Here is a 27,055-nt window from a genome sequence, read left to right as displayed (position 1 = left end):
GCAGGCAGAGTGGTTAGGGGCAATCAGGCAGGCAAGTGGTTAGGAGCCAGCAGTCCTGGATTGAGAGGGATCTCAGACTGGAAAGGGTGCAGGCTGGACTGAGGGACACACCCTCCCATGCACGAGTTTCGTGCACTGGGCCTCTCGTCTTAAATAATGGGGCAGAATACAACATACTACCAAAGTATGCAATAGCCTCTCCAACCTGAACCGTAAGTCCCATGAAAGGGTGATCTCCGTATTGGGATGTACATGCCCATAAAATTAAGTTTTATAACTTCAAAAAGAAAAATACTTAGGGCCTTTTTCCTTGTTGTGTCTATGCTTGAAGCCTCTCAGAGTAGTAGTGACACAGTAAATATAAACAGACCAGTACTATTTAAGATTACACACCTCTTAAAGGGTCATTAAAACTTTGTATTTATTCAGAAATTTTAGAAACTAAGACCAAGATTTTCCTTGATATTAAAATCATGTTTCAAATTAAAATCTCCTAAACATTTCCTTTTTTTAATTGACAATGATCAAGTAATGAAAAACAGAGCAGAGGCCTATTACTTATATTTAAATTGCTACTAACTTATAATGATGTAATATGAAAATTACAAAATCTAAATGTTTATAGTATAAAAGCAGATTTGAAACTTTTAAGTAATTTATATAAAAGCAAGCCTAGATTATGCTTAGTGTTTGAATCCAAAGGTCTTATGTGTTTTAACTACTATTTTTCAACAAAAAAATTATACTATAGCTAGACCTCTCGAAAAGCAAAAATTGGTTAACTGATGTTTGATTTTCTGATTCCATTTTTTTAGATTTGTGACTTGATAAGATTCTGTAATTTGTTTTCTTTTAATTTTTGGGTTTTTTTTAGTTTTATTGCTTAAAGTATTACAAAGGGTATTACATATGTCTCCTTTTATAATTTGTTTTCTGGTACATTTATATGCTCACAAGTAGGAATGCTTTGACTCTTATCACTTAAATAAAACCTACAACACAGGAAAAATAGTTAAAAGGATGTTCTGCCAGTCTTCTGGATCATCCAAAGAGTACATCAGTACTCCCAATGTTTCCATTTAATCCTTTTCATTTTTAGCAATAACTTTTAACAAGAAAAAATTCGACATAAAAATGCCAAATAACATATTTTGACTGCCTTACAGCTAACAGCAAATTGTCATCCAAGAACTGGCATATAAGGATAGAACCTGCAACCTGTATACCAGCTGGGGCAGGGATGAGTATCTTTTAAGACAGTATCATGGAGGGTGGAAGGGAGGAAGCACTTTAATTTTGCAAGTTGAATATCATCAAATATATACATAAAAAATAATTGTATACTGACATTACAGATAAATTATTTTATTATAACTATCTTTAGAGACTAAGACCAAGAATAGCATACATTTGTGATGCTATTCAACTTCTTTCAAAAAAGTTCAAAGTGTATTTAACATTCCCCTCATGGCAGTCCTAGAAGTACCCTGGAAGCTTAATGTTTAGTTTTCCCTTTCTAGTACAAGACAGACATAAAAATTATGGCCTTTCATAGTCTAGTAGGACTAGATAATAGCAAGTAAACGACTATCCTGGTAGATGAGAATATTCTTTACTTTTAGTTGGTCCTTTCTGTGGTCCATGAAATTTGCAACCACTATGATAGCACCAAGTTACTGCCAAATAGTTCATGCTGTGGATATAAAAATATAAATCCTTTCAATTTAGCTAACTGTCCAGTGTATTTACTATTGTCTGCTTTTATTGAAGGGAGGGCTCATTATTATTGAATCAGGAAGTTGGGCAAAGCCAAGAGATTAAGAAAAATTTGATTCCAATTCTTATGGGAATAGCATTAAAACCCACTTGCCCAATCCTTTCCTACTTACAATAATCAAAATTATCTCCTGCATTTTAAGAGTGCTACAAATCAGTTCACTGTTGTAAAACACCTAAAATATCTGCAGGGAAAATGTTCTCATGTACAGATCATTATAATTGAGACATTTGAGGTTTTTTTCCTAGTAGTTAGTGGTGGTGAAATGCCATCCTAATGCCCATTTTCTTTAAACACTGGGATCCATTTTTACAGGCTAAAGAATAATGAGGTAACAATATAGAGAACAAAACTAAATATACAACTTTGGCTTCATCCTCATAACTGATGCACACTAATCATCAGTAATCATTACTAATCATTTCTGGAAAACCAGGAGTCCAGCTCATAAATCAAGTCTCCAAGGCTCCAGTCAGACAATGGAATACAACTAATTTCAACATATTTCTGGATTCCAAGAAACTGAGTAATAACAAACCTTGTTCACTTAAAACTTCATTAATGTTAAGACTCCTAATTTTTAATCTCTACTCCAATAAATTTAGACTCAACATTCAGATTTAAAAATAAAAGTTTTAACTATTTGAAAAACCTAAATATATAGAACAGATAATACTCTAAAATTTTGTTAAGGGATATATCAGTGTCTACCACTGAGGAGACTATACAATCCCATGACAATGAAGTTTACTTCTTCATTTGCCTTCCCTATCTAGTGTCTTCATGAATTAAGTCTGTACTTCTCTTTATGAATATAAAAGGAATATGTTTTGTATGGAAACAAAAAGTATATCAAAATCTAGTTGAAGCCCAAAAAGAAAAAATCAATTATGTAAATTCTTTTTAAAAAAAGTTAAATAATATGTCCCTAATAATTAAGACAGCATACTTTTATATAGAGAACTGGTATTTAAAATTACCTAGTGATATTAAACATACTTACAAGAGTTACTTCCCTAACAAAGTTTTAAAAGGATAATCTGCCATTTGTATTAGACAAAATCTATTTGTCTCGGTATACACATTTCTGTGAAAATGCGTTTAAAGTTGACAGAATTGCCCATTTTTAAAATTTCAAATAAATTGTAAAAGGGGCACTGTAAGAATTATATCAGATCTTACTCAAAGACTAACTTAAAAAAAAACAAAACTGTTTAGTTAACTGACCACTACGTTTTTAGAAAAAAAAGTAATGCTGATTCTCCATCATATTATGGCTGATGAATTCCTGTATTATTACAGGAATCGAAGGGCTAAACTGGAAATCTGAATTCCTGCATCCTCTAATAATGACCTGGAAAATTTTCCATTTTTCCAAAGGAAACAAGAAAAAACTATACATAGGGGTTTGAGGAGTTTTATAAAGTACGTATCAACCCCCTCAAAAACGCCACACCACACCAATGATTTTCCTAAGAGATTAATTGGTATTCTAAAATCTAGAAATTGGCCATAGAAATCAATTGCATAAAACAGACACAGATATAATCTCAAAATCAGGTAAACAAACAGCTATTACCACTTATGACATTTTTATTGGCATATGACAATTTACAAGAGTCCCTGTTGCATTACTAGTATACATCACACTGAGTAAGAATCGTTGAGCCATCTACATTCATTCTTATTGGGTAATATTTTCATCTCAAACTATAATTCCCAACACTTGATTTTAACAGTGACAAAAGGGAACAATAGTAATTCCCTAGAGTAGGCTATAATTGGAAAAACATATTTTGCTTTTTGTATTAAAATTCTAAGATGTTGAAAGGTATACACATCTAAAGAGTCATGGCCTTCTTAAACAGCTATCTGTTCTGGAAATACCCTTTGGTTGAGTTTTATTTTCTTTCTCTGGGCAAAAGGAAATCTGTTAATGCAGATATCAAGTCATCATTTTTCTGGCACTTGCAAACATATATCCTTACCAAGAGAAACCATTTAACTTTTATAACATCAGGAAGTGTGGAATTAAATTGTGGTTTTAAAATACACACAGCCCTGGCCTATGCGGCTCTGTTGGTTGGAGTGTTGTCCGTACACAAGGTGGCAAGTTCAATTCCCTATCAGGGCACATACCCAGCAGGTTCAATTCCCTGGTCAGGGCACATGCAGAAGGCAACTAACTGATCAATGTTTCTCTCCCCCTCGCCCCCCCCACCCCACTCCCAACCCTTTCCTCTCTAAATCAATTTAAAATAAAAATACAGACTACTTTTTATATGCTTGACTTTTTCTGAAAAAGAAAACATCCACAATCATCCTTCCTACTATATCCTGGTAACATGCTCTCTCCTCAATTTTAAAAGAATAAAGTAATGGAATCCTAAACATATCTGGGTTAAAGCAATGCACCTGTACTCCTTAAAATATAACTTGATAGGACTTAAGTAGCTTTATTCCCAACTCCCTAAAATAATTTCTCAGCAAATTCCCTTTTTCCTGTTGTCGTAAGTGCAAAAGAAAAACTGCACATTTAAAATCATGCATAGAGATTTAGTATTCAACAAAATAACTTAAAAAGCTAAATTTATTTGTATAAAATAAAATGGTTGTGAAAATTCTCCTGTGTTGGAGATCAAATCCATGTTGCTTTAGGAAGTAATTATTCTAACTGGAAGGGTATTAGTTTTGTTCTGATCAATCCAACACACATACTTGCTTTGACAGTATTCCTCTGCTGTAACAATTTCAGAAAGACAAAATTAACAGGAGAAATCACGCAATACTAAAGATCTTAGGGCCATAAAAATCACATATTGAGGTTCGGTCCCTCTCGCCTGCAACCCACCTAATAGCTCTTAGCAAATTCAAATTATCCTGGCTGCAATCAAGGTGCTAGAAGGATTGCAAATCATCAAATGAGAATGAAAGGGCCATATACTTAAGATCTTTAAAAGATTACACTAGCAGAATAAGCATCATCTCCTTTTAATGCAAACATATACAACTAATTCAATTGCTGAATTAATGAAATTTGACTACTTTTATATATGCTCATAAAGCAGACATACTTAACACTGAAATTTACTATTTCAGATTTTCATTCCTTTAAGAGCAATCAGCATAAGCATAAAAGTAATTCACATTTTCAAGATTATCTACCTAAAAAATAGAACCCTAGGAAAGAAAAAGAAAAGGCCATTTTACAAAATGAAATAGGGGGGAAAAAGTAAAAACAAGTTAGATCAATGCTGCAACAAAACTTCCTGTCAAAACGTTTATTGTTGACATTTGAAAAACAAGTTACTTAAAATACAACTAATGAACAGTATGTTGTTTGCCAATTTTTTATGGTCAGACTACAAACTAATATTTCAACTGTCCAAAAGATCAAATAAATATGTAAGATATCAAATCAGACACATCTTTATTTTGCAGGATAATCCTCTTCCATACCACATCACGATTACAGGTCTTGTTGTGTTAAAAATAAAATGTTCGGTAGGAATAGGGTTTTTATTTGCTGTTTATTACAAACCAGTTTCCTCTCTCATAGAATAGCTGCTATCTAAGACCATGACTCATACTTTCAAATAAAAATAGAACACTGAATTTTGAATCCAAATAGTAAAGGCTCCTAAGTGTGGTTTTTATAGGCCACTGCTTGCTCTCAGTAAAAAAAAAAACAAACAAAATAAAAACAAACAAACAAAACAAAACAAAAACAAACAACAAAACAAACTAATACTTTGTAATCTAACTTTTATGAGCTTGTATTTCTTAGTTCTTGGCAAAGCTGTTTTTCTTAAACATTTGCTGAAGTATTAAACTAGCTTACGTTTACCAAAGTAACAACTTTTTCTGGGGTACACTTCAAAAATTAGTCACCCTACAATGTAGTGTGTTTGAATTAAGGAAAATGTTAAAACAGATATATAGAGTTAAAATAACTAGGTGTGATCTCTATAAACAACTTCTTTTCAGAAATCTGTATGTAGAGCTAACGTTTACTTCAGCATAAACATTAACGAACAGGGAGGGAAGAGAATCAGATCTTTCACAGAGCTGTACTTGACCATATCTTATAGACAAAGCAGAATTACAATGCATGTAACAAAAACAGTAAAAGTATTATTTTTAAAAGTTGATAGTTACAAATAGGGTACATTAACAATTTTCTACTTTATTTCAGTACAATTTTCAACATACAATCTACTATTTTTTCAAGATATTTGAAGACTTAAAACAAAACTTCTATAGACTACTTGCAAACAGTAAAATTTAAGTAAAATGCTTACATTCTTATTTGAAAACAAAAATCAGGTAAAAAAAAAAAGTGGGTGCAAGTTCTGCTCTTTGTTGCAATCTCATGTCAGGTTTATTATTCCTAAAAAGAGAGAGAAAATAAAGATTAGCAAAGATGGAGAGTATGAAAATGATCTATAAAAGTCATTGTTCCTAACTATTAACTGTCCCACCAAACCCAAGAAAATCTGTTAGAGTCACTAACAACTTGAAATTGTCTACCTTTTCTTCTTTACGCCTGTCCTTCTTTTCTTCATTATTTTCCATGGTCTCTTCTTCATCTTCAACAATCCCGTCCCCTTGGTATTTGTCATGAGTCCATTTTGGACTGCTCCCTGACTTTTTGAAGTTAAAGCGCCCTCTGCCACGTTGAAAAGTACCACGACCTCTTCCTCTTTTGGCCCAATAATCCACACCATCGTCTCTGTCATCATGCTACAGAAAGGTTAAAAACAATCATCACTGAAATGTCTTTCTTGTAAGGAAAATGATTATATCCCTAAATCATAAGTCATGGTATAAATTTCCTGATTTGGTTTATGAGGTTGGTAATGTTTTAAAACAATAAAACAAAACCAGTAAAATAACTTTTCAACAAAAACTTTGTCAAAGCAAATAATTACATTATACTGCTTAGTAACCCAAGCACTGAGAGCTGCCCAGACAATTTTTTGGAAAATCTCAACTGTTAAATTCTGCCAAATTTCAGATTTTTAATTTTTTCCTTTCCAGTATTTCAATCTAAGTCCACTTGTTACTATTTATATTGCATGTAAATGAGACCAACATTTTTCCAAAAAAACTTTAGTCATAAAGATGTGAAAAAGTTATAAAAATATCATTACAGTAACATCAACATTAAATAGGTGGTATGAATTATACCTTACATATAGAAACAGATTTTAAATCTGAGATTTAAATCTAAATCTATGTATATTACACATCAATCTTCAGGGGTAGGTCATCTCAAATCATGATGATTTCTCCCTAGAGAGTATTTCTCCCTAGAGAAATACCTCAACTTATTTATTCTTCACCAATCTGAAGTACTGTAGCTATTACATTCCAATCATAATTTTTCACTAGCTGCATCCAAAGAGTTTCACAAATTAATAATTATTCCATTAATCAAAACAATCTGCAAAACTAAAAAGTACCTGACTTTGTGGACAAGTCAATGAGTATTACATTCCAAAGTTCTCCTGTAATGTAATTTAATTAACTGCTACCCCCCTTCACAATTAAGAAATAAGGCAAAATGATGCCCCTATAGGAGACAACAGGCATAAATGCAATGTTGCATAACCTGTAGATTACTGATATTGATCAACTGCCCAAGTCACTAAAACTTTTCTTCAAATTATATATGAGCACATTTTTTAAAACAGAATATGCCTTTGTGCCTATTCATGTACTACAGATCACCCTCCTGCATGACTTAAAAAGCTCAATTACACATGTAATTAACAGACTACATAAAGAACATTTACAATTCCTAATTATCTTTACCAAACCAATGAAACGTTACTAGTTAGGTGTGTGTAAGACCCCATAAAAAACAAATTTTGCAACTATCATAAGTATAAATTTCAATGCCATAAAGTTTAATTTGAAACTGGAAATAAACTGTTTTAAAATAGTCTGCCATTCAAAATAATGCTCATGCAGTTAGATAATTTCAAGGCTTCCTTTGATATCAGCATACCCAACTCCAAAGTTGTTGTTTTTTATTGTTTGTGTATTTTCACAGTATTCCATAAATTTGTGGGAAAAGCAAACAGGTTTTATCGTCAGAGGTTTTGTCGTCAGAGGCATGGGTTTATATCTTAACAGAAACTTTGTGACTTTATTTCATTTTAAATGAGAGAACCTTAAGGAAACACAGATGATCTATAAAGTGTCCAGCCCAGTGTGTGACAAAAAAGGTCTCAATCTACTGTGCTGTATTATAGTGTTTACTATGGGAAGTCACTGTTTCTGATCACTTTCTATGTATTTATTTACTTATCTAATCCTCACAACCCCACCAAATACTGTTACTAATACCACTTCAGATATGAAAAAACTGAGGCATGGAGAAATTGAGTAACTTGCCCAAGGCCACAGCAGTAGTCCTTTGCACTACCCTTGTACCACATCACCTACAGAATACATTTCCCAGTAATCTTGGTAACAGTGAATGATTACCATACAAGGCAGCTAAGAGTAGAAAACAGAAAAAGCAGTAGCAAAGCTAGACATGAGGTTAAACTAACCAGTACTTTTAAATTAACAATCCTTTTAAACTGGGCTAAAAAAACAACAACCAATGGCTAGAACATTACACTATATATTGTACTTCAGAAGTTAAAAGCATACTAATCCTCAAGTTCTCACACCCATACTAACTCTTAATCCTCAAGTTTAATCTTATTACAACTTTTAAAAATTATTTCACAAATGATAAAGGGCCAGAGAAGTCAGATATGTGCAGTACACAATTAAAAATGTTATACATGGAGGCCATATTGACAATCAAGATCTTTTGAATCCCTTTATCTCTTCTCCATAGAATGATCAAGTATCAAAGGGTTAAATTCATTAAAACTCCAATCTTGAACCCCCTTTCCCACCAAGGGTTTTTTTTTCCTCTTCCTCAGGATACAACATAAACTCACCACCGAGAACTTGCCCACTGCAGCACTTTTCCACTTGCTCCAACTTCATATACTTGCCCTCCATAGAATTTCAGGTTCTAAGACTATTATATCTCCCGGAGTACTTATTATTGAAAATATCTCCATATCTGCATAAATCCAAGTTTTAAGATAGGAAATTTCAGAAAAGTATACAATAAATGTTACTATTACTCAGTACTGGATGGACAATTCTGTGCTTGCAGAACCAAGGCTTTGGAGCCAATACATGGGTTCAAATTCTGACCCCACTTCCACGAGTCATGTAATATTAACTTTGGTCAAGATGCTCAATTTCTGTACCTCAGTGTTTTCCATATGTAAAAGTGAAATAATGGCCCCACCTCAAAAGGATTTTATAACCATGAAATAAACACATGTAAAACACAGATTTATGCCCAGAGTATCATTATTACTGAGTATTATGTTTCATCAATATAGATAAACCTTCCATGCTGGTAAACTGTTTTGAAAGAATCTAGGGGAATGTGTATCGTTTTTAATCTCATTTCCTCAGAATCATATTTTTGTTTATACTCCTATTCTCAACATTAGTTGTCTGAAAAATCAAGTTATCTTTACAGAAGATGCAAAATCTTTTAAATTTAAATATCCATGTAAAAATGAGTTGTCATTTCAATGGCTCATTAATTAAGTCCCGAAATAAGCCTGGCAGGTGTGACTCAGTTGGCTGAGCATCTTTCCATGCACCAAAAGGTCACTGATGGATTTTTCTCTCACACATCCATGTTTCTCTCTCCTCCTCCCCCCTCTCTAAAATCAGTAAAATCCATTTTTCCCCCCCACCCTAGACAGTCCCCTAGCCTCCCCTATCCCCCAGTGTCTTATGTCTATTGGTTAAAAATCATGTTTGTTTAAAAAAAAGAACCAAAATAATTAACTTTGGGAATTGATTTATAAGAAAAAAATGTATTGTGTTCATTTTACTTCCAGTAAACATCAGTTTGTGCCAAATGTACAATGTACGTTTCTTAATGCAGAAATGTAAATTTTTAAATATAACCCAGAACAGCAACATATAAAATGTTACTACTACTTCTTAAAATAACACACCTCTTAATTAGTAAAACTGCTAATTACAGACCAACCTAAAATGATTATGTCCCAATTTAAGGTAAAAATATGATACTAGGTTATGAAATAATGACACAGAAAAATGAAGGTCTGGCCTAAATTAAGTATTTGTACAACAGTACAAGTGTTTTATAAAATCTACTAATTTTACTTCTCTTTTTGACCTTTTACATTTGATCTACTCCCTGGCATTTTTATCATCACCCAACTCCTCACCCCATCTTTCAAAGGTTGGCCTTTTAATCTCTCCTCTTCTGAATGAGAGATCTTATAATGGCTTTAGTTGTGTCCTGTAAAATGAGGCTCCTAAATTTCTCTTTCTAGAGATGCATTAAACAACTATCCATTGCACATCTCAACTTGATTTATCCTGGGATTTCAAGAACTGAACTTTATCTCCTCAAATGGGTTTCTTTCCCTTGTGTCCCTATATCTCAAGAGAATTTCTTCTCAGTACCAACACCCAACTAGTGGGTCTCTGAGTAAATCCCCACAAATGTTACTTTCTTTTCTCAAATCTAGCCCCTTAGCTCACTCAAAATCACTCAGATGTATCTGTTCACAACCATGATTCTTCAAAAACTGCTTAAAATCCAAACTTACAAAAGTATTATGGCTTTCCACAACTTAGCTCCTGCTTTGGCTTTATTTTCCAGAACTTATACCAACCATCTAGCCACCTGAGTCCAGGAATTCCCTGTATCAGGATCATCTGACCATCTTTTAAGCTCAAGATTCAAGCCAAGGCCCTTTACCAAGTTTTTCTGAATCACTTTCCTTTGCAATAATCCACCATTTCCTCCTTTGGAGAAAATCCACAATACATATTTAGAATGCCTGCTTCTCCCTTACTAGTTTCTAAGCCAAAAAATGGAATTATATCATATTTCTCTTCCCATCCTTCAGACCTAGAATAACAATCTGTTATACATAAATTCTGAAATCAAGAGATGGATCTTTTAAACTGTTCTATACTGTAACAATAAAGTGCCTTTCACTTTCCAGATTGTCAAGTCAAACAACTCAAGCATAAATTTCTCCTCATAGGAGTACATGCTAAGCAAACATGCATAATGTACTCTGTAAAAATTTAGCATTTTTTGGACTCTTGGTCATTAACCCTACCAGACCGCTGTACCGATTTTTAGGTAATTTCCACACAAAGGTGGAATATTGGTGCTAGATGAAAGGCAGATGAAAGGTAAACCTATTTTCTACAATGTCTCCAAGTTCCATATTATTCTAACCACTTGTTTGCATATAACTAACATTTTTCTATATCATGTTGGTCTTTTCTCTTTAATGCTCAGGAGCCAAGGTATAGGGGACAGTTAGGGTCAGGGCCTCAGGTCTGGTAGACTTAAAGTACCCAAAAAAGAGGCAACTGGGAACTAATTCCTGAAACAATTATTTATTGTTCATTTTCCAAAAAAACTATCAACCTACTTCAGAATATAGCTCTATCCTCTAACTTAGCTGATGTGCCATGGAAATTCAGATTTATTTAAATAATACATTCATAAAAGCCAAATGGAAGATACAATTCTGTAAATCCAGTACTATCTTCCTACTTGCTTCAACGAAACAACTAGGTCTGCATAACTAACTTCTGAAACATGACTTCCCTGAGAAGCTATGACAAAAATGAATGCTTCTGTGGTAATAGTTTTGGTGTTTCCTTAAGTCTGTGTCTGTAATGCAGGACAGACCCTTCTCCTCCATGTCAAACTGCAGAAAATTCCCATCACTAACTAGAGAATCTTTCATGACCACCTTCTCTTGTTTCATTCCTTAGAAAACTACTTCAAGTAAAGCATCACAAGGAAACATCAAATTAGTGTATCTAGCACATTCCCGTAATGTGATTTTTCATCCTCCTTTTACTCCAAATAGCCTCCCTGAAATCCTCAATTACATGTAGAATTCTTCTCGTCTTTCATTGAAACAATTGGCTGTGATAATAGACAGTAAATCTTAATGAGAAGTTTCTACAAGTTTCACTGTCTTATAGACAGAAAACCTATATTGAAGTTCTCTGAATGTGGCTATCAAATCAGGTATAAATTTGATACCCTGATCAGCCCATAGGTGATGTCAATAAAGAACAGACAGGACTAAAGGAACCCACATTTTCAGTATTTCAAACCATCTGGGTAATGAACTTTTATTTAAGAGTTCCCACACTATGGTGAAATCTTTTCATAGCAGTGGATATCTGTATGCTTTGAAAATTAATGCAAACCAAATAAAGACAGATGTCTAACACCCACCAAGAAGTACTTCTTGCTCTTTGGGGTATATTCTGGATCCCATTCCTCTTCCTTCGGTCTCTTTTGAAAAGTAGTATTTGAGTTGTTTGGACCAGTATTTGTCCCAGCAAAAACTCCTCTGGCTCTTCCTCTGCCTCTAATTCGAAACTGATTAACATTAACAAAGTTGTTTAGTAATGCAATTAAAGGTATTTAAGTTACATGCAAACTCTTTAATTTTACTGCAGTAACAAAAAACATATTTCCTAATTTCCTTCCTAAATCCCAACTCATAGCCACTAAGGATGGAAAGGATGGCCATTTTATATAATGGGCAAAAAACAATGCCTTCTGAAAGTGAGGTTAAGAAGAAATGCACAAAAACTAAGTGTTCAAATACTACACTTTCCATGGCCTGACCTAGTATTTTTAAATAAAAATAATCAAATTGGTTCTTTTCCCTTTGACTAGCCAAAAGAGTTGTCTAATTCCTTTGAATTATCATAGGAGCCCCAAGTGTTCAACTATACCTATCATCAGTTAAGCAATGCTCTTCTTTTTCTCAATGATCTACTCAATGAACTCTAAAATAACCAACTGGAACTCGATCAAGATAGGAATCTGATTCTAAAAATTAAAGAGTCAAAAAGAATATGCACTAAGAAGTTATTAAAATAATTAAAATATGAAGGTAATATGATGCTGTGTAGAATAAAAAGTTATGGTTCCCATGGTTGATACACATATAAACAAGAACTTGAAGAAAACAGGGAAAAATCAAAATGTTGTAATACAGAGACAAACATATGGGTTTTTAAAAATGTCTTTAGGTATCTTTCCAAAACTAAGTGATTTTTTAAAATGGGTCTCAATCCATAAATGTCCTTGACTCTTGGACCTTTAAGCACTATGTATAGTTATAAGAAATGTATCTAGTTTATACAGATGCTTCTAGATCTCAAAATGGCATTTCTTTTAATCAGGCGAAAACATTTATTACTGTGTACAAAGAAAGTATCATCCCACTCCAGACCCTCCTCCCTTCCCCTAAATGGCATTTCTTAAATGAAGATACTTCAAATACAATTTCATTTTTCAAGACCAATTCTAACTGCAGGAGTAATGACTCACATAACAATTCGAAGTCATATAATTTAACTGTCCTTATGTACAGTATTCTAAGGTAAAGTCCTATCAAAAATTCAAAGATAATTTTATCACTTACAAAGGTTCCTCGTGGTCGACTAACTCCTGCAAAGCCCGAGTATTCTTTTAGTTCATGATGAGTTTTAAATTCTTCTTCTCTTTCCTTCTTACTCTCCTTTTCTTCTCTAGAACTGGGAGAAGAAGGTGATGCTGAAGAGGATGAAGATCGAGAATGATCTTGCTCTCTACTTTTATGTTTACTGAAAAATAAAGAAAAAAAATGTGCTATCTTTAAAAACGATGAAGAACCTGTTGAATCTTATAATAAGAGGGATATTTTTCAAGCCAAAAAACTATCCCCTATTACAATGATTACATAACTAAAGTAATTGGGTGTTAAACTTTGACAGTCTGTTTCCATTCTCCTTCAATATTTGTTTTACACCACTACTGAAAATCATACTAGTAGTCTGGAAACTTCAAGTATGAGGTTCAGTTTTTCCATATTTTTAACTTTTTGTTTTTGTTGTTATTTTAAGGAAAGAAAAAGAAGAGTAGGAAAAGGCAAGTTTCAAAACGACTGTAGTTTGTATACCATGGTGAGAATAGCTGGTATGGTTTGGGCCATTACTCCGTTATAGAAATAAAAAACACATGACATACAATAAAAAAAACACAAGTAAAATCCACCATTTACCTAATGAATACCAAAAATAAAAATAAATAAAAACAATTATCTATGAAACTTAGTATTCCTATTATTTATTTGACACTATGGTGATCAATATTACATGATTCTAATACAACACCCGAAAAGGTCATACCTGCAATAACTCTTACCACTGCTAACAGTATCCATGGAAACATTACTTTGAAAGACTAATACACATTGCTATTTCATAAAAACTAATCCTTCCTCCCCCCATCTCTCCCATGTTAAACCACTAGATATCAGTTTAAAATTCTTGTACTCTGGGTGTTATGAGTTGAAAAAGTGCGGAATCAAGCATAACGAACCAAAGTTCTTACACAAACTGTTTCTAGAAATGCACTGCATTGAAGTCCAACCTCCTGATGTAGCCTGGATAATAGGACACATTAATTTGTCATTTTTTTTTTTCAGTGTTAGCTTGCTATTCCAAAGTTTTTGTCCTCATCCACCATAAGCCGAGTAAAAGACAAATACATTTTTGCTGTAAAACAAATAATTTTAATTGTTTAAATTTAAATATTCGATTACACAGTCAAAATTGAAAGCAATTAAGCTGACAATTATTAAAGGCTAATTAGAAGCTAAAACCTAATTCAGACAGTTTTAACAATTACCTGTCATCTTTGTAAGATTTGTATTCCTTGTAATCTTTTGGAGTTTTTTCCTGCTTTCTTGACCCACTGGATTCCCTGGAGCCCTTGGAATCCCCCCGTTCTTTGCTTCTTTCTTTTCTCCGACGATCAATGTCATGCCGAAGATCAGCAGAGTCACACCTTAATTTTTTATCTCCCTATAAAAGATAGATACAAAGTAACTTTCAGGGGGGAAAGAAAAAATATATTTATGTACATATATAGCCAAGTTTTTGCCAGTTTCTAAAGTGACATTTTAGGATCAGAAAAAAGAAAGGATCATAAACTACTTCCGTACTTAGTTTTTGTTAAAAAAAAAAGTGTAGTTGGTTGTTTTTACTAAGTCGTTATGTACACAAATGCAGTGAGACTGAAAAGTTATTAAAATCTATCTTAAAAATCCTAAATTTTTGTGCAAAACAATCCATAAATTTTTAAGCAATAATTATTTTTCCACTCAGCAATCCTATTATCCTCATCTCTCCAAATAGCATTTTTTAAGGACTTGAACATTGACAAAGGTTATAATCTATAGTTGTGATGTAGCCATCTGCCTATGAAGTTAAGATATCCTAAAGTAATGGTTCTAATTACTTAAACCTCATTATCATCAAGCTCTTTCCAAAGAAGATGACCAACCCAATAAAAACCACTTAAAGAAAGGAATCTGTAATTTCCATAACATGCAACTAGAATATGATTAATGAAATCAATTCAAGTTAAACAAGGGTAGAAACAAAGCCAGGAAGACATTATTCCCAATCCTGTACTCAGTATCTTGGGCCATATACTGCCCTTTCTCAATTCAGGTATTGCAACGGACATTAGTTTAACTGGGTCACAATTCACCTCCTTCTTGTTCCATTGCTTTTTCAAATACTATATAATTTAGGAAGATGGAAAGAGGAATCTAGGAATGAAGAAAAATTACACATCAGTAAGATGCTAATAATGTGGACATCCTTGCTAGTATTCAACAATTAGTAGTACTGGGAAGTCTAACTATAATATTCATAAGCATTCATAAACCTGAAAATATAAGTATATATCCAAATAATATCAACTACTCACCTATTTGCTCCCAGGCTAACCAAGAAAAAAAATCAAATCAAGAGCAAAAACCTTCCTATTCGCCTAGGTATTACCAAGCCCAAAAGTACCAAGGTAAAGGACTAAAGGAAAGTGGAAATAGTTTATAAACTCTATATGTATATTACACATTAACATATATATATTATTCATTCAGATAGGAAGATGAAAGATAAAAGGCAATGGCATATCCACTTGTCCATCCATCAGTAATAACTATTTTTTCCTCTCCAGTTCAAAAACCGGTATGAGTAACTAAAGAAGCAAAATACTCAGTGTCGGAGCACAAGGATAGACTAAATTGTTGGCGAAACAAAACCGACACTGAATCCAAGGTATTGAAAGTAAAAGCCAAAATTAGTATTCACTTCTCAGAATTGGCTTTTCCAAGATCAATATACTCCATGCAAAGAAACCCTTTTCTTTCTAATCTATAAATTCCATATCTAGTAAGTCATATTTTAAAAATTTGTACACAACTATTAAAAGCTTCTAGTAATAAAAGCGCCAATGTTTCCATAATAGGCCCATTGTTCAACAACTTTCCAAAACAGATGTATTCTCGTTTTTCTGAATGGAAAACCCATGTCCAAGAAGCTAAATGTTTTCTAAATATCAGACAGTATTTGGTGACAGCCAGAATTTCAACAAAGCAGTACTTCCAAGTCACCTAACCTTTTCATTACAGTTGCTCACTTTCTACTTTTCCCCAGAGTATCATCTAAGCCCCCCCCCCCGCCCACCCATGAATGAATTTCATTCTCACAGAGCCCCACCAAGCCAGTTAGTTATTCATAGGGGCCTCTCTCAAGTTTAAAAACATTCATCCTCCAAAATCCACACACATTCTAATATGACATATAGTTTTTGTTCCAAACATTCAGTTATTAGGATTATTTCTTAGTCCAGAGCAAAAATGCTCAGCAGCCGTGGTATTACTTCTGTGAAGAACCTACAGATTTAATTTAGGCATACATAAATCAAGGAATATTTATTCCAGCTCATCCATTTCACAACAAAACTTTATAGAAACCCTAATATAATTTGTATCATTGCTTTTAAAATGTCCCTTTGTCTGCCCATTGATTCTTTACCCTTTTCTTGGAAGTAATTTCTTCCTTTCATTAGCATTTTTTAAAACTACTCTTGACTTAGGGAGCATTTGAGATCTTGCTCTCTGCATCTATCAACAGCTTGCCAAAAAAAAGAAAAATCTACTCTTGGTTTCTTAGGTACATGATATACTGTCAGCTTAATTTCTTCTAGGAAGGGAATATTGTGTGTGCATGTGTGTGTGTGTAAACAATTTGCCTAGACAAACTATGCTTAATACAATATTAACAAAGCTAAACTTAACATTAAAAAACTGTCCCTTCAAAACATACCTTTTGAATTTCTTCTTTGAAAACTCTCTCTTCCCCTGCTAATCGGGTATGCTTCCTCAGGGCACTTGGAGAGATGTCAATTCTCCTTAATATAAAATAAAGTCTATTTGTAGTCACATTAACTTAATGGTACAAAAAAATCCTTAGAATTTTTCATTTTTGTGAAGAAAATACTAGAAAGGTATTTCTCTCCCAATCGACTAATTTAGCATAGTAAAATTATTAATCTAATTAGACAATTAAGAAATAAAACTATTTCTATTAAAAATGAATTAAAATGTCTTTTTCAACCAGATTTTTATATATAAATGAAGCCTAATCTTTATCAAGCTTATTTTAATCAAAAAAGAAAATCTGTTTTAAGTATTATCATTTTAAGTGTCCATCATCATACAATTATAATACAAATACAATTAATATCCTCAATGAAAGTAGAAGTAGGATCATTTATTCCTAAGTATCCCCAATATTTTTAAATATTCAGTGGATCTCTAATTTTATTCTGCACCTCTCCTTGCCTTTTTAAGCTTGTGTCTGTCAGGAGCAACTTCTCAGCACTTCCTCAGCAGTCACCAAAAAAACCACACCTACTATGTAATAAGTACTAAGTTATATATTTTATAGCCAATAATACTAATTGTCACCACCCTGCAAAATAAACATTTTTATCCTTATTTTGTAGATGAAAAAAAATTAATGTTCAGAAATTACATAACTTGTTCAACCCAATTCAGTGAAGTGACAGAGCCAGGATTTGAACTTACACTTGCCTGACTTCAATGTTCATGCTCATTTCATGAAAAATAATTCTGCCTCTCCACCAAGCATTTTTATTTTACAAACTTATTGGAATTAAATTAAATTCAAGGATTACTCTAGGCATCCAACCCCCTTCCAAAAAGCAAATGTGCTATTTTAATTCTACTGGGGAGTAATAAAAGAGTAATTAAATCCTAACAACCAGTTTAAACCAAATAAACTGAAAATTAAGAATAAACAATAAATTACCAACTTTTCAAGAGTAGAAGTATATTTATTCAAGGTATAAATCAGGAATAAAGCCAAAGTTGATTTGTATCATGATAATAACAGTTCCAATATAATCTTGTTTAAACAGTGTTTTCCTATCAAAATATCATTTTTATATGCCTGTTCAATAGTACACACATACCTGTGTATCTCAGGGCTCTTTTGGCGGGTACTATGTTCTTCAGTGGCTTTCTGATAGGAAGTGAACCTTTCATTTAGGGTCATCGCAGGTGATTTGAAGTATTGCTCTGTTGATTTAGGAGAAATACTGCCCAATTAGTTATCTTTACTTTAAGAGGGATATTCATTTGTGACAGAAGGGCATGTAGCGAGTGAAAAGAAAATAAAAATATTCAAGAAACCTAGCAGAAAGGAATCAAGTGTTACAAGAGTTCCTCCTACCCAGTCCCTTTTATAACTCTTGTACCTCAACAGGAAACTGATACAAAGTTCCTCACAGGTCCCTGTCAGTACTACATATAATACAAAAACAATAAATAGATTAAACTGAGAGTCTCTAATTTCATTTCAATAATGCACTATTTCATCAAACAGAACAAAAACAAAATGTGAATATCCTTATACCCTGCCAATATGAACAAATTGAAGTTACTTCAAGTAATCATTTGCAGAAAATAAAAATGACATAACTATATTGTTGGTTTTAATAAAGAAAATTGTTTCATCGAAAACTATACTGATAGCAAAAATTGGATTTAAGAAAAAACTTAATACTGCTATTTCAATTAGAAAATATTTTTCAATTAACATTCATTAATTACTCCAAAAATCTGGCATCTTGGCAAACCTGACACCACATTTGATATTAATGCCTTGTCTTTCTTTTAACAATTTTTAAATTATTGACATCAATACTAATTTTTAAACTAGTTCATGGTATGTTGTAAATGTAAAATACAGAAGAGGTGTAAGTCATGAAATGTCACATTACGAAGCAAGCTATCTGCTTAACAGGTCAACATACATCTGTGTCAACTTACCGCCCAGTATCCAGCACATGTCTCATAACCAATTAAAACTTGAAACGGCCACTACAAGGGTAGTGCCTCAATCTTAATTCCATGAAACCCAGGAATTTGAGCTAGCAACTCAGTTTTTATGCCATTTTTGCCAGGAAGACAGAAGATTCAACTTTGCCTGTATCTTTCAACAGCTATTTTACTTTGAAACATGGATTTTGCCATTTCAAAACATATTCCAGGACCTAGTTACAATGAAAAAGAAAACATCACTGGGCATTTTCAGCTCTAGATTAAGTAAGAGCTGTTTAGATCGGTTGCACAATACCAGTAATAAAACATAACTACAGTTCTTTAAAAAAAAAAAGAAAATGAAAAAGCAAAAAATTTTATCAAAACCTGATCTCAAAATTCAGCAATAAACTGTAAAATGTGGAGACAGGTCAAAAAAATGTGAAAAAAGAAAAATGTTAATGTTTCCTATTTTATGTACCACATTAATATGGTCATAAACTGTTTCACAAACCCAGTTATAGCCAAATAACAAAAGAATTTTGTTACCATGCTTAAATAATTACAGTAAAAAAAAGAAATTATTATTCAGTTTTGAAATATCAAGTGCATAAAGAATTGCTAGTGATAAGTTTCAGCTATCACAATGAGTTGTTCTCATGTCAAAAGACAAACTTTTTTTTTAAAAAAAAAGGTTTTTAAGACCAACAGCCATGGTGACTCCTGAATAAGAATCTATTTCATAGCACACTGCCTTTTAAAGACAAAAACAAAACAAAACAAAACTTAAACCTAACTGCCCAAAAAGTCATACCCTAAACCTTTGAAACTAATTTTGAAACTAGAATTACATAGTGGGGAAAATAGCACATCAGAGCTTCAGTGAAACGCACACCTTTATCATCTTTAGTATCTAAAGAAATCTCACCATTATCCTAATTAGTCATTATTCATGTAATCATTACTAATCTACTTTTAAATTTCTTGAACTTGTTTACTTTTTAAAAATCCTAATATGGCCCTAGCCAGCTTTGCTCAGAGCGTTTGGCCCATGGACTGAAGGGCACAGGTTCTATTCTGGTCAAGAGCACGTACCTTGGTTGCAGGCTCGATCCTGGGCCCCAGTCGGAACATGTGTGGAAAGCAACCAATAGATGTCTCTCTCACATCACTGTTTCTCTTTGTCTCTCCCTATCCCTTCCACTCTCTCTAAAAATCAATGGGGGGAAAAAATAACTTCAGGTAAAGATTTAAAAAAATAAAGTAAAAAATCCTAATATGCCCAGCTGACATGGTTCAGAAAAGAGATTCCCGGTGAGGGCACATGCCCGGATTGTGGGCTTGATCCCCAGTAGGGGGGCATGCAGGAGGCAGCTGATCAGTGTTTCTCACTGATGTTTCTTTCTATCCCTCCCCTTTCTTCTCTTTCTAAAATCAGTAAAATATCTTTTTTTAAATCCTAATAATTTTTTTCTGGTTTATTAATCATGTAGAAAAGGTAAGTATTATAACAAATTAAGTAATATAAAGACAAGATAGGATAATCCAGTTTTCCCACAGGTTTCAGGTTTTAAAAGTTGAAAAAATTCTTAATTTTCAGTAACAATGCTGTTTGACTTTGTTATAAATCCATGCCAAGTACATTATAAGTCATACACATGCAGGTAATGGAAGGTAACCTGTAAGCATTCTGCACTTCAAATACAGTATAATGGCACATTTCAAAAAAACTTTCAGCATTAACAAAATCTACACTGTGTTTTACCATGATATAAATTTTTAGGGTATGTTTTAGCTCTTAATATTTCAATCCGTTTTTATTAAATATCATCATGCTGGCAAGACTGAAAGCACTCTTCATGAAACACTCCTTTTTCCAAATTTTTAATGCTGTCTGTATTCTTGCTATCCCTAGGCTACATTATTTATTAAGCATTGCTGTTCATTTTCTTCTATTTGCAGGAGAAATTCAATTCACAATACTAAGCATACTAAACATACCTTTAACGTGATGAACCAAGGACACAATGTGCTGAATAAATGACTCTGAAGTGCTCTTGCTGGCCTGAGGCAACTTAATGTGGTCAAAGATGGATCGGAATTCTTGCTCCTTCTTGACAGAATGGACAAGTGTACTAGCAAGTAGCCTGTCTTTAGTCAAGGAAGCAGGTCTGGAACATATCAGTACACACACACACACAAACAAAATATACCATTGGTTTGAATATGAAAATGGGAAATGTATTCAGAAAATAAAAAAATTAAATGAAATATTAACCACCCACCCACATTTTAAAAGCCATTATATTTACCGGGCATTATGTGAAATTACCTGTTAGAATCATCAAGAGGAACAGGGGCCATTTTGAGTTTGACTTCAGGACGATGAGAATCGCTGGCTATCATTTTAATCCTAAGTGGGCTCTCCTCTCTGAAGGTAGACTTTTCTCGTGCATCCAGATTCTTATGTAGAGGGGGACTGTAATCAAAGAGGTCTTTGAGCTTTTCAGACTTTACCTGCTCAGGTGACTGAGTTTCTTTCTTTACTGTTATTCTCTCAGAATTTTTGTCGTCTTCCTTGTGCTTATCTTTTGTAGTGCTAGGCCTTTCCACTACATATCCAGTCTCTTTAAGTTTATAATTTTTTTCTTCTCTAAATCCATCACTTTCTCTATTGCCTTTCAGTGAAACTTTGGACTTGTACTTGTTTCCTTCCTCCTCAGTATTCCGGTGAGATGTAGTAGCAAAACTTTTACCCTGATCTGCAAGGACTGACTTCCTGAACTGTCTATAATCTTCTGTCTCCTCTGTGTCATCCCCTTCTGAATCATTAAACTTTTGTTTTCCAGACTCTTTATCACTGAAGTAATCTAGGGCTTCCTGATCTTCCCATTCTCCCTCTGCCCTCCCTTTCTCTGATCCTTTCTCTTTTGGAGCCTCTTTGTCCCTGGTATTACCCCTATCAAGCAGGAATACTCTAGACTCTTCATCTGTGAACCTGTGAATAAGCAAAGAAGAGGATGGTAACTCTGGATTGCATTCACAGTGGATAACTTGCATACTTAAATGTGCTGCCCAATACCACAGGACCGGTAATGAGAGGGAAAAACCCAACTGAAAGTGTTTTCAGTTTCCACTTTTACAGTAAAGGCATCCATATAGCACTTAGGTACTGATTTTTTAAATCAATTTATGTAGTAGACTTCCTGAATTTTGAAAAGCAGAAGCCCTTCTCAAAAACCTATTCTTATTCAGTCATAGCCCACAAATCTGCACTAACATCCAAATTCCCAGAGATCCTATAACATACATCACAGCTTAAGTTTAACTTCTGAGGCTAAGAATCACTAGTAAACTATTTATTTACTTAATAGTATTCTACGTATTTTACACAAAATTTCTGATTATTTCATTTAGCAACACTTGAAATTAGAATTCAAACTGAGTATCTGTTTCAAATATTACTAGTCAGTAAGAAATATCATTATCTTTTCTATGGTCAGGCAGATTCATTAAAAATTGGCAGCTGACTATTTATAATACTACACAAGTTAAGAACATGAAATAGAATTGCATTATTTATATAGGTCACATAATGCTGAAGAAAACAAAATAAGCTTTTAATGCACTAACATTACAAAATAATCTCTGAAAATTTTGTTTTTACATGTTAACAGTTATGCTTTACACTACTCATTTTTTGTTTACATTCTTAATTGTGAACTTACTGAAAATGGATAAAAAAAGGAGGAATATAAATTAGTTCTTATTAAAACACAACTTCCAAAGTTAAAGAGATGTAAGTAAAAACAATCTGGAATTAACTTATAAAGGAATTCATGAGTAAAAGTAGCTAAATACATATAGCAATGCAATTTTAAGTCTTATAAATCCAAAGAATAAAACTATTAATATTTTCATCTAAGTTCTCTGCTTTAGTTCTTACCTTTTTAAGAATTTTCCTGTCTTTGCAGTTTCCTGATCTCCACCGTCAGGATAAAATGAAGAACGTCCCCTAGCCTCATCTCTTGGCGCATTCTGTGGTGTGATTGTCTTTGCAGGGCTTCTTCGTGAAGGGATGTGATGAATTGGACTATTCTGAGAAGGACTGTATCGACTAGATCCATTTCCAACAGAACCAGACCCAGATCTTTCAGGACTATGCTGAATGGAATGTGAATGCTGAGAGGGGGTGTTTTTTGCAGAGTGGACTGTACTGAGCATGGGCGCATCAGAGCAAGATGAACTCTGACTAGGTGGCGTAGCAATTGGTGAAGGACTATGGGGTGATCTAGGACTATTATCATAAGCTGAAAGGCCAGGCCAAATATCACCAGATGTGGCTGATGACTTATTAAACTCATCAATAGATTCAGATGGGTCATGTTCAAATGTATCTTTCGGTTCCTCCTGTGATTTATTTTTCAAAGGACTCTCTTCTTGGGGCTCCCCTTCAGATTTTTTGGTTTGTTTTTCCTGAGACCCTCGTCTTTTAGAGACAGGAGATTTGCTATATGGGGATGAAGAACGAGAAGAGGATGATCTTGGAGACCTAGAGGATCTGTATGACCGGCGAGATCTGCTTCGGGATCTTTGAGAAGAAACGGATCTTCTTTTTGGACTTCTGGAACGTGAACGACCTCGTCTAGGACTCCTAGAGTGTCTTCTGTTCCAGACAGGTCTATAGCCACCTCGATGATATCTACCTCCTCCACCTTGATAATACCCTCTACCCCTTCCTCTGTACCCATAAGGTCGTCTCATTCCTCTATTATTTCTGTAATCTCGACGATAATCTCTAGAATAAATACGATCTCTACTACGAGATCTTGAATACGTCCTGGAACGAGACCTAGAACTAAAAATGAAATAAATATCAATGCAATAAAAATAAACTATTCCATCCTACCATTCTAAATAGTCCTGGTTGAATATAACATGCAAATCAATTGTCAAAACTAAAAGTATACATTAAAAAACAACGCATGTACACAAAAGTAAACGTTTATTGTTTTTAATGAAAAAGTCTCATTTGTAAGGTAAATATTGAAAGACTAAATTAAAGACCTTAGAAATGAAGGCACAGAAAATGGGGGGAAAAAGACATATTCAACAGAACATACTAACAAATTATAGTACATTTACTAAAGGACTTAAATAGTATAAAAGAATTTTTAACAGTACAGAAAAATATTCATCAATGAAATACCATTGGCCAAATGCATACATAATATAAAGTTAGGCTTAGAAAAATACAAAAATATCATAAACTAGTATTAATTCTTAATGAGATTATGGTCACTTTTATTTTCAACATATGGTTTCCATTTTCTATGCTAACTATATGTATTACTATTTAAAGAAAGATAACTGAAGTTAATCATTTTTAACGAAAGAATAAACTTATGGGTGCCTTGAGTCAGAAATAGTAAGCAACTATGAAATCATATATAGATTTACTGCCAAATAATTGTTTGTTACTTTATCTAATTCATCTCAACGTATAGATAAAAACAAGAAATTACCATAGAGTGCACAGCACAGTAAGAATCTGAAATATAGCGTTAGACTAGCTGGATTCTAATCTAAGCTCTACCAGTTATTAGCTTACAACTTGGACAATTTTCAACTTCTCTAACTCTAAAATGAGGGTAACAACAAATCAATTTGACAAGATTCTTTGAGAATATATTAATGAATTTAGCACTATTGTATATAGTAAGCACTTCATAAATATTAGATATCACTATCATTAAAAGACTTAAAAAGGACAGTAATTCACCTGTATCTCTTCTTTCTAGAGTGTGACCTTGATCTTGATCGAGAACTAGACTGTGATCTAGACTTTGATCTTGAAGAATGTGATCTAGAATTGGAGCGACCCATTTCTTTACTCCTAGTAAAATGAGAGACCAAAATACGTTAAAAATCACAATATAATAGAAGTTTTACATCACCTAACTTATTTTTTACAAACTGAATTTTATAAGGAGAAACTTGTATCATTTTCAAATGAGTACTAAGCCAGTCAATTATTCCTAACTAAAAACTGTATTTTCACTTGCATGAAAGGTATCCTATCCAATATAATAAAGCCCTAGTATGCAAATCGACCAAACGGCGGATCGACCAGCGGAACAACTGGTCACTATGATGCACACTGACCATTGGGGGGCAGACACTCAATGCAGGAGGCAATGGGGGGGCAGGGCTGGCCACCACCCACCAGTCACTGGTCACCCCACAGATCGGCCCTGATTGCTGGCCAGGCCTAGGGACCCTACCCTACATACTGGGAACAGTCTGAGATTTAAAAATTAAAACTAGCAAGGCTACTCTAACACTGAAAAAACAGGATGATGCAGCAATGACATGCATGGACTCTGGCTTGCACATTTTGTGGTCAGTCCTGATTCTGACACTTATAACTGTGCGACAAAGCCAATTACTTAATTTCTCTCTGCTACAGTTTTTCCACCCATAAGATGGGGAAAATGGTATTACCAGCCTCAGAAGGATCATGTTATGTGCTACTTTTTATAATGCGGGCAAAAAATGTAGCTGCCCATACAGCAGCAAGATGCCTTTCACCCGTATGAAAAGTATGGTCACTGGTACATGCAGCATCCTGGGTTGCGGGAGGGATGTCCAACTGCCGGTTTAGGCCCGATCCCTACGGTCGGACATCCCCCAAGGGCACAGGCTGAGGGACCCCCCCCTTCCATTGCACAAATTTCGTGCACTGGGCCTCTAATTGTATATACTGAAGACACAACAGAAAATTTATATGGACTGCCTCACCTATGTGCCTCAATCCAAAAAGGTATAAGTCAGAAAGAGCAGTAATACCAGACTGCAGCAGTATGTTAGATGTTATTCCATGCCCAATACAAATGTCTACCTCATCCATAAAAAAGATAGTATCAGATATTACAGGTAAGAAATCTGAGACACCTAACCGGTTTGGCCCTGTGGATAGAGTTTTGGCCTATGGACTTAAGGGTCCCAGGTTCAATTCCGGTTAAGGGCTTGTACCTTGGTTGTGGGCACATCCCCAGTAGGAGGTGTGCAGGAAGCAGCTGATCGACGTTTCTCTCTCATCCATGTTTCTAACTCTCTATCCCTCTCCCTTCCTCTCTGTAAAAAAATCAATAAAATATACTTAAAAAAAAAAGAAATCTGAGACAAAGAAAATACAAGTTAGCATAATGTTGAAGAAAAATAAACCTACCAGACTGTCATCACAATGCTTTATGGCCTTGAAATGGGATTAAACTGACCACTTCATGTACACAATACTGACTGGAATGGTGGATCATCTCCTAGTTGAAAAAAATCTCTGGAGTCATGACTCTACTCTCATAATAAAAATGGATTTATATAACAATGCCTAGTCTACCTGTAGCTTTCTGGTAAGAAGATGAAAAAGAATAAAAGATAAAGAAACTGGAGGAATGCTCCAAGAAAGAGATTGGAGCTACAAGAAGAAGCTTTTAGAAAAATTTCTAAATTCCCACTAAATTACTCAAAATTAGTAATTTCTATAAGTGACTCACTAAACTTCTAATAACCTGCAATTGCCATATATTTAAACCATTTCTCCTACCACCAAATATTTTTAAGACATTTATTTTACCTACCTTGCCTTTGCTCAATATTATGAAATAGTATTTAAAAGTTGAATTATGTCTGCATACTTCCTCATGAGAAAACATAAATGAAAAATTCAAGGTTTCTGATAAATATTTATTTCAAAATAAAAGTAACTATCCTTATATACACAAATATCAGCTTGGTCTCTCACTCTTTATTCTAAGAAAGAAAGAAATACATAAAGACAGTATGCTCTTCAGAATTGTAGTGAGGACATGTAACACACTTAAAAGATTAAGCATGCCCTAGCTGGTTTGGCTCAGTGGACAGAGCATCAATCTGCAGACTGGAGGGTCCCGGGGTCAATTCCGGT

General features: G+C 33.8%; 2 protein-coding genes across 8 annotated transcripts in view; both read right to left on the bottom strand.

Moving 5' to 3' along the window:
* The window catches only part of MTFR2 (mitochondrial fission regulator 2), a 24,473-nt gene extending 18,312 nt beyond the window's left edge, over positions 1 to 6,161 (bottom strand). For both annotated transcript variants that reach the window (XM_015572064.1, XM_015572066.1), the window contains exon 1: positions 6,079 to 6,161. The gene's annotated coding sequence lies outside the window, so the exon portion shown is untranslated. The remainder of the gene's footprint in view (positions 1 to 6,078) is intronic.
* BCLAF1 (BCL2 associated transcription factor 1) overlaps positions 5,044 to 27,055 on the bottom strand; it is a 27,586-nt gene continuing 5,574 nt past the window's right edge. Inside the window, exons 3-14 of one of the 6 annotated variants that reach the window (XR_436308.2) lie at positions 24,872 to 24,985; positions 23,036 to 23,947; positions 21,422 to 22,087; positions 21,091 to 21,260; positions 18,240 to 18,345; positions 17,069 to 17,153; positions 14,577 to 14,752; positions 14,280 to 14,443; positions 13,330 to 13,510; positions 12,126 to 12,272; positions 6,308 to 6,520; positions 5,044 to 6,167 (exon numbers count right to left, since the gene is read on the bottom strand). Coding sequence is in view for 4 of the 6 variants with exons in the window: in XM_006776200.2 (XP_006776263.1) it covers positions 6,162 to 6,167; positions 6,308 to 6,520; positions 12,126 to 12,272; positions 13,330 to 13,510; positions 14,577 to 14,752; positions 17,069 to 17,153; positions 18,240 to 18,345; positions 21,091 to 21,260; positions 21,422 to 22,087; positions 23,036 to 23,947; positions 24,872 to 24,975 (2,766 nt within the window). In the remaining 2 variants the exon portion in view is untranslated. Of the gene's footprint in view, positions 6,168 to 6,307; positions 6,521 to 8,742; positions 8,871 to 12,125; positions 12,273 to 13,329; positions 13,511 to 14,279; positions 14,444 to 14,576; positions 14,753 to 17,068; positions 17,154 to 18,239; positions 18,346 to 21,090; positions 21,261 to 21,421; positions 22,088 to 23,035; positions 23,948 to 24,871; positions 24,986 to 27,055 lie in introns of those variants that run through there. The other 5 variants (XM_006776200.2, XM_006776201.2, XR_001515963.1 and 2 more) reach the window with 5 other exon arrangements.

This window comes from Myotis davidii, unplaced genomic scaffold (genome assembly GCF_000327345.1).
Source record: "Myotis davidii unplaced genomic scaffold, ASM32734v1 scaffold266, whole genome shotgun sequence".
Classification (NCBI taxonomy): Eukaryota; Metazoa; Chordata; class Mammalia; order Chiroptera; family Vespertilionidae; genus Myotis; species Myotis davidii.
The sequence above is the reverse complement of the archived record's forward strand: the minus strand, read 5'-3'. Positions and strand labels throughout refer to the sequence as shown.